The sequence below is a fragment of the Nomascus leucogenys genome, chromosome 2 (assembly GCF_006542625.1).
Source record: "Nomascus leucogenys isolate Asia chromosome 2, Asia_NLE_v1, whole genome shotgun sequence".
Lineage (NCBI taxonomy): Eukaryota > Metazoa > Chordata > Mammalia > Primates > Hylobatidae > Nomascus > Nomascus leucogenys.
In genome coordinates, this window is record NC_044382.1 from 75,715,105 (window position 1) to 75,731,434 (window position 16,330).

The window sequence follows — 16,330 nt, forward strand, 5'->3', positions numbered from 1 at the left end:
ACGGTAGGGGCGCTGAGCCCTTAGCCCTGGGGTAAGGGTGACTTGAACCCAGGACAGGAAAACGGGGCAGCAACCCGCTGGCCCTGCTCGGACTTTGCCCCTCCATCCTGACCCTGGGCGGCCCTTTAAGCAGATGCGCTCCAGTTTTTCTCCAGAGCCTCTACTGCTTGAATGAGGGAATGGAAGCTACTTCCGGCCATTTCTCACGCCCGGTCAGAGTCTAGGCATTCTTAGGTTCCCTCTTCTCACCATTGTCCTCCCACGCGACTGACGTCACTTCTGGCGGGAGAGAGGGTGGAGGCGTCTTCCGTCGCTCATCGCGTACTTCCGCCCGCTCTTCCAGTTAGTTCCCTAACCCGAGTGAAGCCACTTCCGGGCTTCCCGAGCGCCTTCTGAGGACCTCTTCCGGGTGATGGCGGCCGGGTGCCCCGGATGTAGCCCTGGCGCAAGCATCTCTTCTTTTCTCCACCTCGCCTCCTGCGGGTTCACAGGTGAGCGCGCGAGGGTGGGACCGCCGGAATCCCCGTGGCCCTCTAAGTTGTACACAGCCCGGGACAGTTGGGGCACACCACACGGAATTGGGAGTTCGGAGCAGGGAGGAACGGGGTGGCGAGAGCGCCAGGTCCTGGGTCGGCCTGGGCCTGGCGAGCTCCGAGAGAGCCAGGGTAGAGGGCGGGGGTCAGCCCGTGGAGCTGGTGGCGCGCAGACTGCGGGGGCTGGAGTTGGGAGCGGTGACGTGGTGAAGCCTGTCTCATTTCGGCCAGGGTCCGGGGATCTAGAGGGTCCGCCCCTCCGTCCCCGCCCCATTTAACTCGCGGATGCTAGACCCAAGTCCTGGAGGCCTCCTGGCTGCCAGCTTCTTTTCGGCCCTTGCTTTTGTGCTCCCTCCACTCCCAAACTGTACCGGTCACAGACCAGGAAAAATGTTTGCTGTGCTGGGTCCTCTGGCGGCGAGTCCCCTCCTCACCCCGTTCCCTTCCTCTGCATCCTTTCCTCAGCTTGAGAAACACTTCTTTGCCCCGTCATGCCAAAGAGGAAAGTGACCTTCCAAGGTGTGGGAGATGAGGAGGATGAGGATGAAATCATTGTCCCCAAGAAGAAGGTGAGGGGGCCAGACTGCTTTGTGTGGGGGAAAGGAGCTAGAAGCCTGAGGAGGAAGAAAGCTGGCGGGAGCGGGACGGGGCCGGGCAGGGCGGGCAGGCAGAGAAAAGCCTAGTTTTTTCAGGTTCTCTGAGGAATGGGTTGGGAGTGTCTTCAGTGTGGGTCCTGAAATATTTGGGGAAGTAGTCGAGATCCTGAAATATTTGGGGAATATTTGGGTCCAGATTCGGAAGTATTTGGGGAGGTAGCCAGTAACTTGCATTTCTCGACTTCCTGGCTCCTGCTCACAGCTGGTGGACCCTGTGGCTGGGTCAGGGGGTCCTGGGAGCCGCTTCAAAGGCAAACACTCTTTGGATAGCGATGAGGAGGAGGATGATGATGATGGGGGGTCCAGCAAATATGACATCTTGGCCTCAGAGGATGTAGAAGGTAAGCTGTACCCAAGAATACACTCTGCTAGAGAAACAAGTAGGGGCCTCTGGTGGTGTGGAGCGAGGGAGGCTCCGGTCTCTTTTCCATGCCTAGAAAAGGGCATCTGTGTCTTTGGTGCAGGTCAGGAGGCAGCCACACTCCCCAGCGAGGGGGGTGTTCGGATCACACCCTTTAACCTGCAGGAGGAGATGGAGGAAGGCCACTTTGATGCCGATGGCAACTACTTCCTGAACCGGGATGCTCAGATCCGAGACAGCTGGCTGGACAACATTGACTGGGTGCGGCCCAGGGGCTGGCATGGCTGGGGACTGGGAGTGGCAGATGCCGGGCCTGCTCCCATGGCAGTTCGTGGGAAATCACTCCATCTTCCCATTACAGGTGAAGATCCGGGAGCGGCCACCTGGCCAGCGCCAGGCCTCAGACTCGGAGGAGGAGGACAGCTTGGGCCAGACCCCAATGAGTGCCCAAGCCCTCTTGGAGGGACTTTTGGAGCTCCTATTGCCTAGAGAGACAGTGGCTGGGGCACTGAGGCGTCTGGGGGCCCGAGGAGGAGGCAAAGGGAGCAAGGGCCCTGGGCGACCCAGTTCCCCTCAGCGCCTGGACCGGCTCTCCGGGTTGGCCGACCAGATGGTGGCCCGGGGCAACCTTGGCGTGTACCAGGAAACGAGGGAACGGTTGGCTATGCGTCTGAAGGGTTTGGGGTGTCAGACGCTGGGACCCCACAATCCCACACCCCCACCCTCCCTGGACATGTTTGCTGAGGAGGTGGCGGAGGAGGAACTGGAGACCCCAACCCCTACCCAGAGAGGAGGTGAGCTTGGAGGACAGAGGAGGGGGCAGTGGGTAGGAAGTGAGACACTGGAGGCCAAATGGCTTTGCCTGTTATTTTAGAAGCAGAGTCGTTGGGAGATGGTCTGGTGGACGTGATGTGGGAATATAAGTGGGAGAACACGGGAGATGCCGAGCTGTATGGGCCCTTTACCAGCGCCCAGATGCAGGTGAGCTGCTTTCTCCCTCCTTCTGCCTTGTCCCTTCTTCCCCCGATCCTGTCAGTTGTTCCCCAGCTCTGCCCTCTCCTTGCAGACCTGGGTGAGTGAAGGCTACTTCCCGGACGGTGTTTATTGCCGGAAGCTGGACTCCGCTGGTGGTCAGTTCTACAACTCCAAACGCATTGACTTTGATCTCTACACCTGAGCTTGCTGGGGGCCCAGTTTGGTGGGCCTGTCTTTCGTGGACTTTGTGGAGGAGGCACCAAGTGTCTCAGGCAGTGAGGAAATTGGAGGCCATTTTTCAGTCAATTTCCCTTTCCCAATAAAAGCCTTTAGTTGTGTACTGGGGCCTTGGCTGTGCTGATGGCCAGAAGCCCAGGGGCCTTCTCCACAGTCCCTTTGGACTTGTCTTGGTCCCTGAGTGCTCCCATGAAGATCCTCCTTGGAGGTGCCTGTCAGGTGTCCTGTGGCCTCCCTGCCTGGACTCTGCTTGCGGTGTAAACACCCCCAACTGCGCTACTCTGTGCTCCTCTCCCAGGTTTCTTGTTCAGTTCCTCTTAGGTCTTTGGCTTTCAGGACCTCAGATTCTTTGTCCTTGCAGCCACCAGAGGATAGAGCCCCAGAAGTGGAGCTTTTAGGCCCAGAAGGACCAGGACATCGATAAGACATTGGGACCCTGTTGGGGGTGAGCATGGAACCCTCTTACTCTTGCTCCACCCTCTCAGGCTCCTTAGATGCTGGGCAGAAGTGGGATGAGTGGCTCAAGACCGAGATCCCTAAGGTTCTGAGAGCCAGTGTCTTCCCTAATCTGGCTTTCCTCTATCCTTGCCATTGTTCCCACAGCCCTTTAGTGAAGTGCAAACTCAATGGCCAAGTGTGGGCCAAACGGGCATTGAAATGGCACAGAGAGGGGCAGTGACTCACTGGAGGTCACAGGAATCAAAGGGCTGGCCCAGACCCAGTGAGCTCCTTTCCCAGACCTTTCTTGGCACGAAGCCTTTGCTGCCTGGCCTTTGAGGCCCTGCGGCCTACATTCTCTGGGCCCCACTGTGTGCCTGGCACAGGGCTAGTGCCTTGAGGAAACTGAGGTAGCTGGGTTGGTCCCCTTCCAGGAATTCAGAGTGGTGGCAGAGGCATGGGAGATAGACAGATGTAATTCTGTAGCCTGGGCATGGCACCCTCCACCCCCACGCCCCACCATCATTGCCTTACGCCTCCCTTGCACCACGTTAGATGGTTTCTTCCGGTTTTCCACTCTGGCTGCCACTTGGAGTCTCCTGGGGAGCTGTAATATCTCTTTGGAGTTTCGGATTGAGCTGGTCTAGGTTGTGGCCCAGGCATTGGGTATTTCGGAAGCCCCCAGGTGTTTTCAGCTTACAGCCAGGCCGAGAGAGAGCCCCTGGGTCAGACCCCCATGGTTTAGGCACACCTAGCGGGAGGGGTGGCTCCTGGACCCCACCATGGTTGTAGAGCTGAGCATGTGTGTGGCTTTAGTGGGGTCTGTTAGTTACGGGGGTCTGGGCACTGGAGCTGCAGGGCACTTGGGATCCCAGGGCAGAAAGGGCCAGATGAGCAATAGGAAAGACTTGGGGGCCAGGGTGGAGTGGGGTTACCTGATACTCTTGTGAGGCCCATTCTAGTGCCTGCTCACACCGGAATTTCATTCACTACAAGAAGCCATCAGTAAGATACCTTCCTCTAAATGTCGCTAAGAAAGAAGAGGCCTGCCGGTGACATAGTAAAATGCCATTGGTCTAAAGATGCGTCTTGATTTCAGAAAGGTTCGGAAGTAGAAAGCAGGTGTCAGGGCTGCTGAAGTACAGGGTTCTCCTATAGGCCCCAGAGATGGTCTCTCAGGGGTGCTGAGTGAGTGCGTGGTAAATGGATGGAGCCCGGGGCACCTCCTGCCAGTGTCCTCCAGGCACTCAAACCTAGCCCTTCCGAAGCCGACCTCACGTGACCTCACAGCCCCTCCTGAAGGCGCCTCACTGATGACGATGGTGGGTGGAATAACAGCCCCGAAAGATGTCCAGGTTTGGAACCCCAGGACCTGGGAAAGTGTTATCTTGTGTGGCGAAAGGGACCCGGCACCTGTGCTTCAGTTCAGGATTTCATGGTGGGGAGATGACCGTGGATGGTTGAGGTGGGCCCTGAGTAATCATGGGGGCCCTTATAAGGGAAAGGGAGTCAGGAAGGTCTGCGCATGAAGCAAGGAAGCTTCTGGCTGTGAAGACGGCAAGAAGGCCTGGGGCCAGGCGATGAGGTGGCCCCTGGAGGAGCTGGAAAAGGCACTGGATTCTGCCCCAGAGCCTCCGTGGAGAAACAAAGCCGCACTGACACGACTTCAGCCCGGTGAAAACCATTTTGGACTCCTGACCTCTAGAACTGTAAGATAATAAATTGGTGTGGTTTTCAGCCTCTCAGTTTGTGGTAATTTGTTAACAGCCCTAATAGGAAACAACTACTCATGCATCCAGGGGACACCTCATGAACCACCCGATCTCACTAAGTTCTCCCTGTGACCACATTGCTATTTCAGGTCCCTGTCAGCACTTATAAATGTGGCTGCCACTTGCTAGGGTGGCCTTTATGGCACATCTGAAACGGCACTCCTTGGCTTTTTGTTTGTTTTGTTTTTAGGGACAGGGCCTTACTGTCACCCAGGCTGGAGTACAGTGGTGTGATCATAGCTCACTGCAGCCTTGAACTCCTGGGTTCAAGTGATCCTCCCACCTCAGCCTCCTAAGTAGCTGGGTCTGCAGGAGTGCACCACTTCAACTGGCTAATTAAGAAACTTTTTTTTTGTAGTGACAGGGTCTTGCTATGTTGCCCAGGCTAGTCTCAAACTCCTCCACTCAACCGATCCTCCAAGATCAGCCTCCCAAAGTGCTGGGGTTACAGATGTGGGCCACTGTGCTCAGCATGCTTTTCTTTTTTAGTGGTATGTGTGTATATATGCAGTTTATATGTATACAGTTTGTAAGATATATCTATGTATATATAGATATAAACTTTTTGTTTGAGTAAGCTTTTTTTCTTTATTTTGAGATGGAGTTTCACTCTTGTTGCCAGGCTGGAGTGCAAATGGCACGATCTCAGCTCACTGCAACCTCTGCCTCCTGGGTTCAAGGGATCGTCATGCCTCAGTCTCCCAAGTAGCTGGGGCTACAGGCACCTGCCACCACGCTTCAGTACCCTTCAGTGGTTTGTGCAACCATCACCACAGTCTAATTTTAAAACCTTTTTTTCCTACCATGAAAGAAACCTGACCCATGAGTAGCCCCTCCCCACTGACTCCCCACCTTTCCTCACCCCCCAGCCCTGGCAACCACCCATCTACTTCCTGCCTCTAGACTTGCCTCTTCTGGGCATTGAAGATAAATGGAATCATATATGTGGTCTTCTGGGTCTGGCTTCTGCTTGGCCCGATGCTTTCAAGTTCAACCATGTGGATATCTTTATGTTTTTTTTTTTTTTTTTTTTTTGAGACGGAGTCTTGTCTGTCACCCAGGCTGGAGTGCAGTGGCACGATCTTGGCTCACTGCAACCTCTGCTTGCCAGGTTCAAGCGATTCTGCTTCAACCTCCCAAGTAGCTGGGATTACAGGCTTGTGCTACCACACCTAGCTAGTTTTTGTATTTTAAGTAGAGACTAGGTCTCACCATGTTGGCCAGACTGGTCTCGAACCCCTGACCTCAGGTGATCCGCTCCCCTTGGCTTCCCAAAGTGCTGCAATTACAGGCGTGAACCACTGTGCCCAGTCCTCATGTTTATTGTTGAATAACAGTGTATTGTATGGATGTATGGTACATTACTACTGATTCAACTTCACCCTTTTTTAAAATTTTTCTTACTAATTCATCTTCACACTTTTTTTTTAATTTTTCTAGTTTTCCCCAATGTCCTTTTCTGCTTCAGGATCCCTTGTGACACCACATTATATTTAGTTGTCACATCTACTTAGCTTCCTCAGCCTGACAGCTTCTCAGGCTTCACCTTTGTTGACCTTGACAGTTTCAAGGAGTGCTGGTTATGTATTTTGTAGAACATTCCTTTTTTTTTGGCAGTGTGGCGGGGACGGAGTCTCTTTTTGTCACCCAGGCTGGAGTGCAATGGTGCGATCTCTGCTCACTGCAACCTCCACCTCCCGGGTTCAAGTGATTCTCCTGCCTCAGCCTCCCGATTTGCTGGGATTATAGGCGTGTGCCACCACACCCGGCTAATTTTTGTATTTTTAGTAGAGATGGGGTTTCACCACGTTGGTCAGGCTGGTCTCAAACTCCTGACCTCAGGTGATCCACCCGCCTCGGCCTCCCAAAGTGCTGGGATTACAGGTGTGTGCCACCGCACCTGGCCTCAGAATATTCTTTTTAAAAACAACTTTTTAAATTAAAAAAAAATATATATATATATATTTTTTTTTTCCAGAGACGAGGTCTCACTATGTTGCCCAGGCTGTTCTTGAACTCCCAGGCTCAAGCGATCCTCTCGCCTCAGCCTCTTACAGTGCTGAGATTACAGGTGTGAGCCTCCACACCCAGTTGAATATTCCTAAAATTTGGGTTTGTCTGATCCTTTTTCTCACGAATAGGCTTGGATTATGGAGTTTAGGGAGGAAGACCACAGAGGTGAAGTTCTTTGCTTTTCACTTAAAACTTTTTTTTGAGACCGGGTCTTGCTCTGCCGAGCCGGGTAGAGTGCAATGGTGCAATCATGGCTCAGTGCGGCCTCGAGCTTCTGGGCTCAAGTAATCCTGCCTCGGCCTCCCTAGTAGCTGGAGCAAGAGACGCATGGCGCCATTCCTGGCTAAATTTTTGCAATTTTTTTTGTAGAGATGGGATTTTACCATGTTGCCCAGGCTGGTCTCGAACTCCTGACCTCAGGTGATCCACCCACCTCAGCCTTCCAAAGTGCTGGGATTACAGGCGTGAGCCATGGCGCCCAGGCCTGAATGCAGCCTCTTGCCTTGGCCAGGTTATTCTTCAGAGAAGTAGCAGGAGTTGGGGAAGGAAGTCTCGGCACTCTTGGCAGAGGCCTGGGGCATCAGACTCTGTCCTGGGCACCTGCTGTGGCCCTGTGAGAGACAAGGCCTGCACAGGAGTCCAGCAGGGTTCAAATAAGCGAAGGCTCCAGCTCCTCATGCCGGAGGAATGAGGGCTCTTCATGTCTCTGTCACATCTGCCACCCCTTCCCATGAGGAGTGGCTAGTTACCCAGACCCTAGAGCTGCAGTGCGGCCAGCTTGATGACCTGCTGCTAGTTGTTTTACCCAGGCTCCCAGGCAGGGGGTCAGGCTGAGCTACTTGCCTTCCGTTCTGCTCCCAGCAGGAACCAAGCCAGAGACCTGGACATGCCCAGCTCCTCCTGATGCCGAGACCTGAGAGGAGTTTCTCCCAAGGATGGATTTCAAGGCAGATGTTTTGTGTGGGGCCCAAGTAACAACAGTGCTCTGTGGAGTCAGCATACTCTGAACTCCCTGTGGAGCCCAGTCCCCAGCTGCCGGGCACCCTTGGGGGTATGCACCACAGGGAGGTGCCGGGCACCTACACCCCCTGCGGTGGGCCACGCCTGCCATCTCCAGTTGGCCACTGCAGGTGGCTGCAACCCTGCCCCCACTAGGCCCCTGTTCCCTGGGAGGCTTCTCTGTCCCTTTATGTAAGATCCCAGCTTCCCAGCTGCCCATGCAGACGTGGCACATGACCTGCCTGTAAAAGTCAGCAGCAGGCGCTGGCAGCCTCTGGTTTCCCTGTTCTTATTTGTATTTATTTTTTATTTTTATTTTATTTTATTTATTTATTTATTTATTTATTTATTTATTTATTTATTGAGACAGAGTTTTGCTCTTGTCCAGGCTGGAGTGCAGTGGTGCGATCTCGGCTCACTGCAACCTCTGCCTCCCGGGTTCAAGCAATTCTCCTTCTTCAGCCTCCTGAGTAGCTAGGATTACAGGTGTCAGCCACCACGCCTAGCTAATATTTTTGTATTTTTAGTAGAAATGGGGTTTCACCATGTTGGCCAGGCTGGTCTTGAACTCCTGACCTCAGCGATCCACCTGCCTCAGCCTCCCAAAGTGCTGGGTTTACAGGCGTGAGCCACCGCGCCCAGCCCTTTAATTTTTTTTTTTTTTTTACTTTTTTCTTGAGACAGAGTCTTGCTCTGTCACCCAGGCTGGAGTGCAGTGGTCACTGCAACCGCTGTCTCCCGGGTTCAAGCGATTCTCCTGCCTCAGCCTTCTGAGTAACTGGGATTACAGCCGCCCGCCACCACGCCCAGCAAAGTTTTGTAGTTTTAGTAGAGATGGGGTTTCGCCATGTTGGCCAGGGTAGTCTCGAGCTCCTGACCTCAAGTGATCCACCTGCCTTGGCCTCCCAAAGTGCTGGGATTGCAGGTGTGAGCCACCACACTCTGCCATTTAGTTTTAGAGACAGCGCCTTGCTGTGTCGCCCAGGCTGGAGTGCAGTGGTGTGATCATAGCTCACTGCAGGCTGGACCTCCAGAGCTCAAGTAATCCTCCCACTTCAGCCGCTTTATTTTTATTTTTTATAGACATGATGTCTCACTATGTTGACAAGGCTGATCTCAAACTCCTGGCCTCAAATGATCCTCCTGCCTGGGTCTCCCAAAGTGTTGGGATTACAGGCATGAGCTGCCGTGCCCAGCCCAGTTTCTCCATTCGGATGCCATCACACTTGCTTTTACCTTCCCGATACCCCACCCATCCCTATTCCCTCCCCGTACAGCTGCCCTGCAGCTCTCGGTGGCTTCAGACCTTATAGCTCCAGTACACTGTTTGGGACACATTTTTCTGTCTTGAACACTTCACATTCCTTTGGATACAATGTGGGCATTTGCCTTCTGGCCTCAGACATTGAGGCCTCTTACCTGGCCCAGCCTTCCCAGGCTTACACACTAAGCCTGTTCTCTGCCAGGCATGTAATCTCAGCTGAGGTGGGCAGATGGCTTCAACCCAGGAGTTTGAAACCAGCTGGGCAATATAGCGAGACTCCATCTCTACACACAAAAAAAGTGTATATATATATATATACATTCTCTATTTGACAGGGGAAGAAGAGGGTGTCTGGCATTTATTAGGGACCTAAATAAGTTCAGAAAATTATGTTTAATCTCCTTGACTACCTATTTAGTTACGTATCTCTCCCACTTTGCTGATGAGAAAATCAAGGCTCAGAGAGGTGACATTCAACGTCACATAGCCTGAGGGTGGTAAAGCCAGGATTTTAACCCAGGTCTGTGGGACTCTAAAGTCCAGTCAAAATTTTTGGTAAAGCGTCTGCTCATATTTTTTGCCTGTTTTAAAAACTGAATTGTCTTCTGATTGACTTGTAAGAGACCTTGATCATTATATATTCCAGATAATGAGTCCTTTGTCAGATTCTGTTTTGTGAATATTTTCTTTATTCATGACTTGTCTTTTTTTTTTTTTTCCTGTCGTCATCTTTTGAAGAACAAAGGTTTTAAATCTGGTTAAAATTTAATTTGCTGATTTTTTTTTGAGACAGAATCTTGCTCTGTTGCCCAGGCTGGGGTGCAGTGGTGCAATCTCACCTCAGTGCAACCTCCGCCTCCTGGGTTCAAGCAATTCTCCTGCCTCAGCTTCCCAAGTAGCTGGCGTTAGAGGCGCACACCACCATGCCTGGCTAATTTTTGTATTTTTAGTAGAGATGGGGGAGGTGGGGTTTCACCATGTTGGCCAGGCTGATCTTTTTTTTTTTGAGACAGAGTCTCACTATGTGGTCTAGGCTGGAGTGCAGTGGCGCAATCTCGGCTCACTGCAACCTCTGCCATCTGGGTTCAAGGGATTCTTGTGCCTCAGCCTCCTGAGTAGCTGGGACTACAGGCTGCCACACCCAGCTAATTTTTGTATTTTTAGTAGAGAAGGGGTTTCACCATGTTGGCCAGGCTGGTCTCGAACTCCTGACCTCAAGTGACTGGCCCGCTTCAGCCTCCCAAAGTGCTGGGATTACAGGCGTGAGTCGCTGCGCCTGGCTTAATTTGTTGATTAAAAAAAAATCATTTGTGCTTTTTGTGTCCTATTTAAGAAATCTTTGAGCCAGGTATAGTGGCTCATGCCTGTAATTCCAGCATTTTGGGAGGGTGAGGCAGGAGGCTCAATTGAGTCCAGGAGTTGGAGACCAGCCTAGGCAACATAGCAAGACCCTGTCTCTACAAAAATTTAAAAAATTAGCCAGGCATGGTGGCTCGAGCCTGCAGTTCCAGGTACTCCAGAGGCTGAGGCAGGAGGATCCCTTGACCCTAGGAGTTTGAGGCTGCAGTGAGCTATGATTGTGCCACTGCACTCCATTCTGGGTGACAGACCAAGACTTTGTCTCTAAAGAAATGAAATAAAATAAAACAAAACAAAATAAAACGCATTTTAAAAATTAAAAAAAGAGCCAAGCACGGTGGCTCACGCCTGTAATCCCAGCACTTTGGGAGGCCTAGATGGGCAGATCACCTGAGGTCAGGAGTTTGAGACCAGCCTGGACAACATGGTGAAACCCCACCTATACTAAAAATACAAAACTTAGCTGGGCATGGTGGCTTATGCCTGTAATCCCAGCTACTCAGGAGGCTGAGACAGGAAAATCGCTTGAATCCGGGAGGCAGAGGTTGCAGTGAGTCGAGATTGAGCCACTGCACTCCAGCCCAGGCAACAGAGCAAGACTCTGTTTCAAAAAAAAAAAAAAAAAATTAAAAAGAGCACTTCTGGGAGTGAAAAAGAAAAACCTTGCTCTTGATGCCTAGAGAGCTGTGCTAGTTGCAAAGATAAAGCTTTTACTTTAGGCACCGACCTCAAATTAATCTTGTAGGAAAGTTTTTTGTTTTGTTTTTGTTTTTTGTTTTTTGAGACAGAGTTTTGCTCTTGTTGCCCAGGCTGGAGTGCAATGGGCAATTTTGGCTTACTGCAACCTCCGCCTCCCAGGTTCAAAGGATTCTCTTGCCTCAGCCTCCTGAGTAGCTGGGATTACAGGTGCCGGACACCATGCCTGGCTAATTTTTGTATTTTTAGTAGAGTTGGGGTTTCACCATGTTGGTCAGGCTGGTCTCAAACTCCTGACCTCGTGATCTGCCCGCCTTGGCCTCCCAAAGTGCTGGGATTACAGGAGTGAGCCACTGCACCCAGCCTTATTAATTATATTTAAGGCTATTCAAGTTTTCTTTTCTTTCTTTTTTTTTTTTTTTGAGACAGAATTTCACTCTGTTGCCCAGGCTGGAGTGCACCGGTGTGAACTTGGCTCACTGCAGCCTCCACCTCCCAGGTTCAAGTGAGTCTCCTGCCTCAGCCTCCCCAGTAGCTGGGACTACAGGCACACATCACCACACCCAGCTAATTTTTGTATTTTTACTAGAGACGGGTTTTGTCCTGTTTTCCAGGTTGGTCTTGCACTACTCCTGGCCTCATGTGATCCACCTGCCTCGGCCTCCTGGGATTAGCACTTTGGGAGGCTGAGGTGGATGGTTCACCTGAGGTCAGGAGTTCAAGACCAGCCTGTCCAACATGGTGAAACCCTGTCTCTACTAAAAATACAAAAAATTAGCCAGTTGTGGTGGCGGGCACCTGCAATCCCCGCTACTCGGGAGGCTGAGGCAAGAAAATCGCTTGAACCTGGGAGGCAGAGGTTGCAGTGAGCCGAGATTGCACAATTGTACTTCAGCCTGGGTAACAAGAGCAAAACTCCATCTCAGACAAAACAAAAAGAGAAAAAAAAAAAACCACACAAAGTGCCAGGATTACAGGTGTGAGCCACTGTGCCCGGCGTATTCAAGTTTTCTATTTCTTCTTTTTTTTTTTTTGAGACAGAGTCTCGCTCTGTCTCCCAGGCTGGAGTGCAGTGGCGCGATCTCGGCTTACTGCAAGTTCCGCCTCCCAGGTTCACGCCATTCTCCTGCCTCAGCCTCCCGAGTAGCTGGGACTATAGGCACCCACCACCATGCCCTGCTAATTTTTTGTATTTTTAGTAGAGACGGGGTTTCACTGTGTTAGCCAGGATGGTCTCGATCTCCTGACCTCGTGATCCGCTCGCCTCGCCTCCCAAAGTGCTGGGATTACATGTGTGAGCCACCGTGCCCGGCCTTCTATTTCTTCTTGAGTGAGCTTTGGTGGTTTATTGTTTTTAAGAAACTTGTCCATTTTGTCTGTGTTGTTGAATTTACTGGCATAAAGTCGTCCATGAAATTTCCATGAAAAATTTTACTGTTGATGGGTTCGTTGTACTTTGAACGTGTCATTGGACTGCCTTCTGGCTTCTATTGTTTCAGATAAGAAGTCACTGAGCCACTGCTGGTCAGGTGCAGTGGCTCATGGCTGTAATCTCAGCACTTTGGGAGGCTGAGGCAGGAGGACTGTTTGAGGCCAGAAGTTTGAGACCAGCCTGGGCAACATAGTGAGACCTCCCATCTCTACAAAATAAAAGTTAAAAAAAGCCAGCTCCTTGTCAATATTGATGCTTCCCTACACATGATGAGTTTTCTCAATTGCTGCTTTTATGATTTTCTCTTTGTCTTTGAACAGTTTACGATGTAGCTGGCTATGGATCTTTATGTATTTATCCTTTGTGGCATTCACTGAGCTTCTTGGATGTGTAGATTACTGTATTTTTTTTAAAAAAATCAAATTTGGAAAGTTTTTTTTGCCATCATTTCATCAAATATTTTTTTCTGCCCCTCTCTCTTTCCTTTCCTCCTGGAACTCCTTATTTTTTATTTTTATTTTTTGTCTTTTTTTCCTTCCTTTTTGTGGAGAATGGGGTCTTGCTATATTGACCAGGCAGGTCTCGAACTCCTGGGCTCAAGCTGTCCTCCTGTCTCTGCCTCCCTGAGAGCTGGGATTACAGGCGTGAGCCAGCATGCCTGGCCTCCTCCTGGAACTCCTATATGCTTGTTGTGTCTCCCACAGTTCTCTCAGTCATCTTCTTCTTCTTCTTCTTCTTCTTCTTCCTCTTCTTCTTCCTCTTCTTCTTCTTCTTCCTCTTCTTCTTCTTCTTTTTCTTCTTCTTCTTCCTCTTCTTCCTCCTCCTCCTCCTCCTCCTCCTCCTCCTCCTCCTCCTCTTCTTCTTCTTCTTCTTCTTCTTCTTCTTCTTCTTCTTCTTCTTCTTCTTCTTCTTTCTTCTTCTTCTTCTTCTTCTTCCTCTTCTCTTCTTCTTCCTCTTCTTCTTCTTCTTCTCTTCTTCTTCTTCTCTTCTTCTTCTTCCTCTTCTTCCTCCTCCTCCTCCTCCTCTTCTTCTTCTTCTTCTTCTTCTTCTTCTTCTTCTTCTTCTTCTTCTTTCTTCTTCTTCTTCTTCTTCCTCCTCTTCTTCTTCTTCTTCTTCTTCCTCTTCTTCTTCCTTCCTCCTCTTCCTCTTCCTCTTCTTCTTCGTCATCGTCGTCGTCTTCGTCTTCGTCTTTCTTCGTCCTTCTTCCTCTTCTTCTTCTTCCTCTTGTTCTTTCTTCTTCTTCTTCTCCTTCTCCTTCCTCCTCCTCCTTCTCCTTCTCCTCCTTCTCCTCCTTCCTCTTCCTCTTCCTCCTCCTTCTTCTTCTTTCTTCCTTCTTCCTCCTCTTCCTCTTCCCCTCCTTCTCCTTCCTCTCCCCTTCTCCTCTTCTTTTTCTTCTTTCCTCTTCCTCTTCCTCCTCCTCCTCCTCTTTCTCCTCCTCCTCTTCTTTCTCCTCCTTTCCCTCCTCCTTCTTCTTTTTTCTCTCTTTTTTTTGGAGGCAGGGTCTTGCTCTGTTGCTCAGGCTGGAGTGCAATGGTGAAATCTCAGCTCACTGCAACCTCCGCCTCTTGGGTGGTCCTCCCACCGCAGCCTCCTGAGTAGCTAGGACTACAGGTGTGCACCACCACTCCTGGATAATTTTTGTATTTTTTGTAGAGACAGGGATTCACCATGTTGGCCAGGCTGGTCTCAAACTTCTGAGCTCAAGCAATCTGCCCACCTCAGCCTTCCAAAGTGCTATTCATTTTTCTTTGCCTTTTCTCCTCTCTCTTCCTTAGTTTGGATGGGATGATTGTTGTTCTTTCCTTTACTTTTTTTTTTCTTTTGAGATGGAGTTTCGCTCTTGTTGCCCAGGCTGGAGTACAATGGCACCATCTCTGCGCATCGCAACCTCCGCCTCCCGGGTTCAAGTGATTCTCCTGCCTCAGCCTCCTGAGTAGCTGGGATTACAGACATGCATCACCACGCCTGGCTAATTTTGTATTTTTAGTAGAGACAGCGTTTCACCATGTTGGTTAGGCTGGTCTCAAACTCCTGACCTTAGGTGATCCACCTGTCTCGGCCTCCCAAAGTGCTGAGATTACAGTAGTGAGCCACTGCACCAGCCCCCACTTTTTTTTTTTTTTTTTCTTTTTGGTGACAGAGTCTTGCTCTGTTGCCCATGCTGGAGTGCAGTGCAGGGGTGCAATCTCAGCTCATTGCAACCCCGCTTCCTGGATTCAAGTGATCCTCCCACCATACCCTCCTCAATAGCTGGGACTACAGGTGCACACCACCATGCCTGGCCAATTTTTGTATTTTTTTTTTTTTGCGATGAAGTCTTGCTCTTGTCCCCCAGGCTGGAGTGCAATGGCGAGATCTCAGCTCACTGCAACCTCCACCTCCCGGATTCAAGCGATTCTCCTGCCTCAGCTTCCCGAGTAGCTGGGATTACAGGTGCCTGCCACCACACCTGGCTAATTTGTGTATTTTTAGTAGAGATGGGGTTTCACCATGTTGTCCAGGCTGGTCTCCAACTCCTGACCTCAGGTGATCTTCCCGCCTCGGCCTCCCAAAGTGCTGGGATTACAGGTGTGAGCCACTGCACCCGGCCAATTTTTGTATTTTTTGTAGGGACAGGGTTTCACCATGTTGGCTAGGCTGGTCTCAAATTCCTGAGCTCAAGCAATCTGCCCACCTCAGCATTCCAAAGTGCTATTCATTTTTCTTTGCTGTTTCTCCTCTCTCTTTTTTAGTTTGAATGGTTGTTTTTCTTTCCTTTCCTTTTTCTTTTTTTTTTTGAGACAAGGTCTTGCCCTGCTGCCTAGGCTAGAGTACGGTGGTGCATTCATGGCTCACTGTAGCCTCAATCTTCTGTGCTCAAGCCATCCTCCCACCTCAGCCTCCCAAGTAGCTGAGACTACAGGTGTGCACCACCACACTTGGCTGAGCTTATTTATGTTTTTTTTTGTTGTTGTTGTTGTTGTTTTTTTGTAGAGATGGGGTCTTGCTATGTTGCAGAAGCTGGTCTCAAACTCCTGGGCTCAAGGGATCCTCCTACCTCGGCCTCCCAAATCACTGGCATTACAGGCATGAGCCGCTGCACCTGGCCCAGCTTGACTAGTTTCTGTTGATCTTCAAGGTCACCAATTCTGTCTTCTGTCACCTCAAGTCTATTGTTAAGTTCCTATAGTGAATTTTTCATTTCAGTTACTGTTCTTTTCAACTCTGGAATTCCCTTCCCTTTTTCTTTTTTTATAACCAGTCAAACTGTATATTATAGTTTTTTTTTTTTTTTTCTTTTTGAGATGGAGTCTGCTCTGTCGCCCAGGCTGGAGTGCAGTGGCATGATCTCAGCTTACTGCAACCTCCGCCTCCCGGGTTCAAGCAGTTTTCTGCACCATGCCTGGCTAATTTTTTTGTATTTTTAGTTGAGACGGGGTTTCACCATCTTGTTCAGGCTGGTATTGAACTCCTGACCTCGTGATCCACCTGCCTGGGCCTCCCAAAGTGCTGGCATTACAGGCGTAAGCCACCGCGCCCAGCCTCCAGTCAAACCATATGTAAGTGTACAGTTCACTGGCATTAAGTACATTCACAATGTTGTGCAACCCTCATA

General features: G+C 50.5%; 1 protein-coding gene across 1 annotated transcript; it reads left to right on the plus strand.

Annotated features, from left to right (window-relative positions):
* The first annotated feature begins 341 nt into the window (after positions 1-341).
* Positions 342-4,945, plus strand: CD2BP2 (CD2 cytoplasmic tail binding protein 2). The gene is made up of 7 exons (XM_003280428.2): positions 342-491; positions 999-1,102; positions 1,392-1,530; positions 1,654-1,811; positions 1,912-2,344; positions 2,425-2,531; positions 2,617-4,945. Exons 2-7 carry the CDS (start codon positions 1,025-1,027, stop codon positions 2,725-2,727), a joined length of 1,026 nt encoding a protein of 341 aa, XP_003280476.1. The 5' UTR covers positions 342-491; positions 999-1,024; the 3' UTR covers positions 2,728-4,945.
* Positions 4,946-16,330: the final 11,385 nt, after the last annotated feature.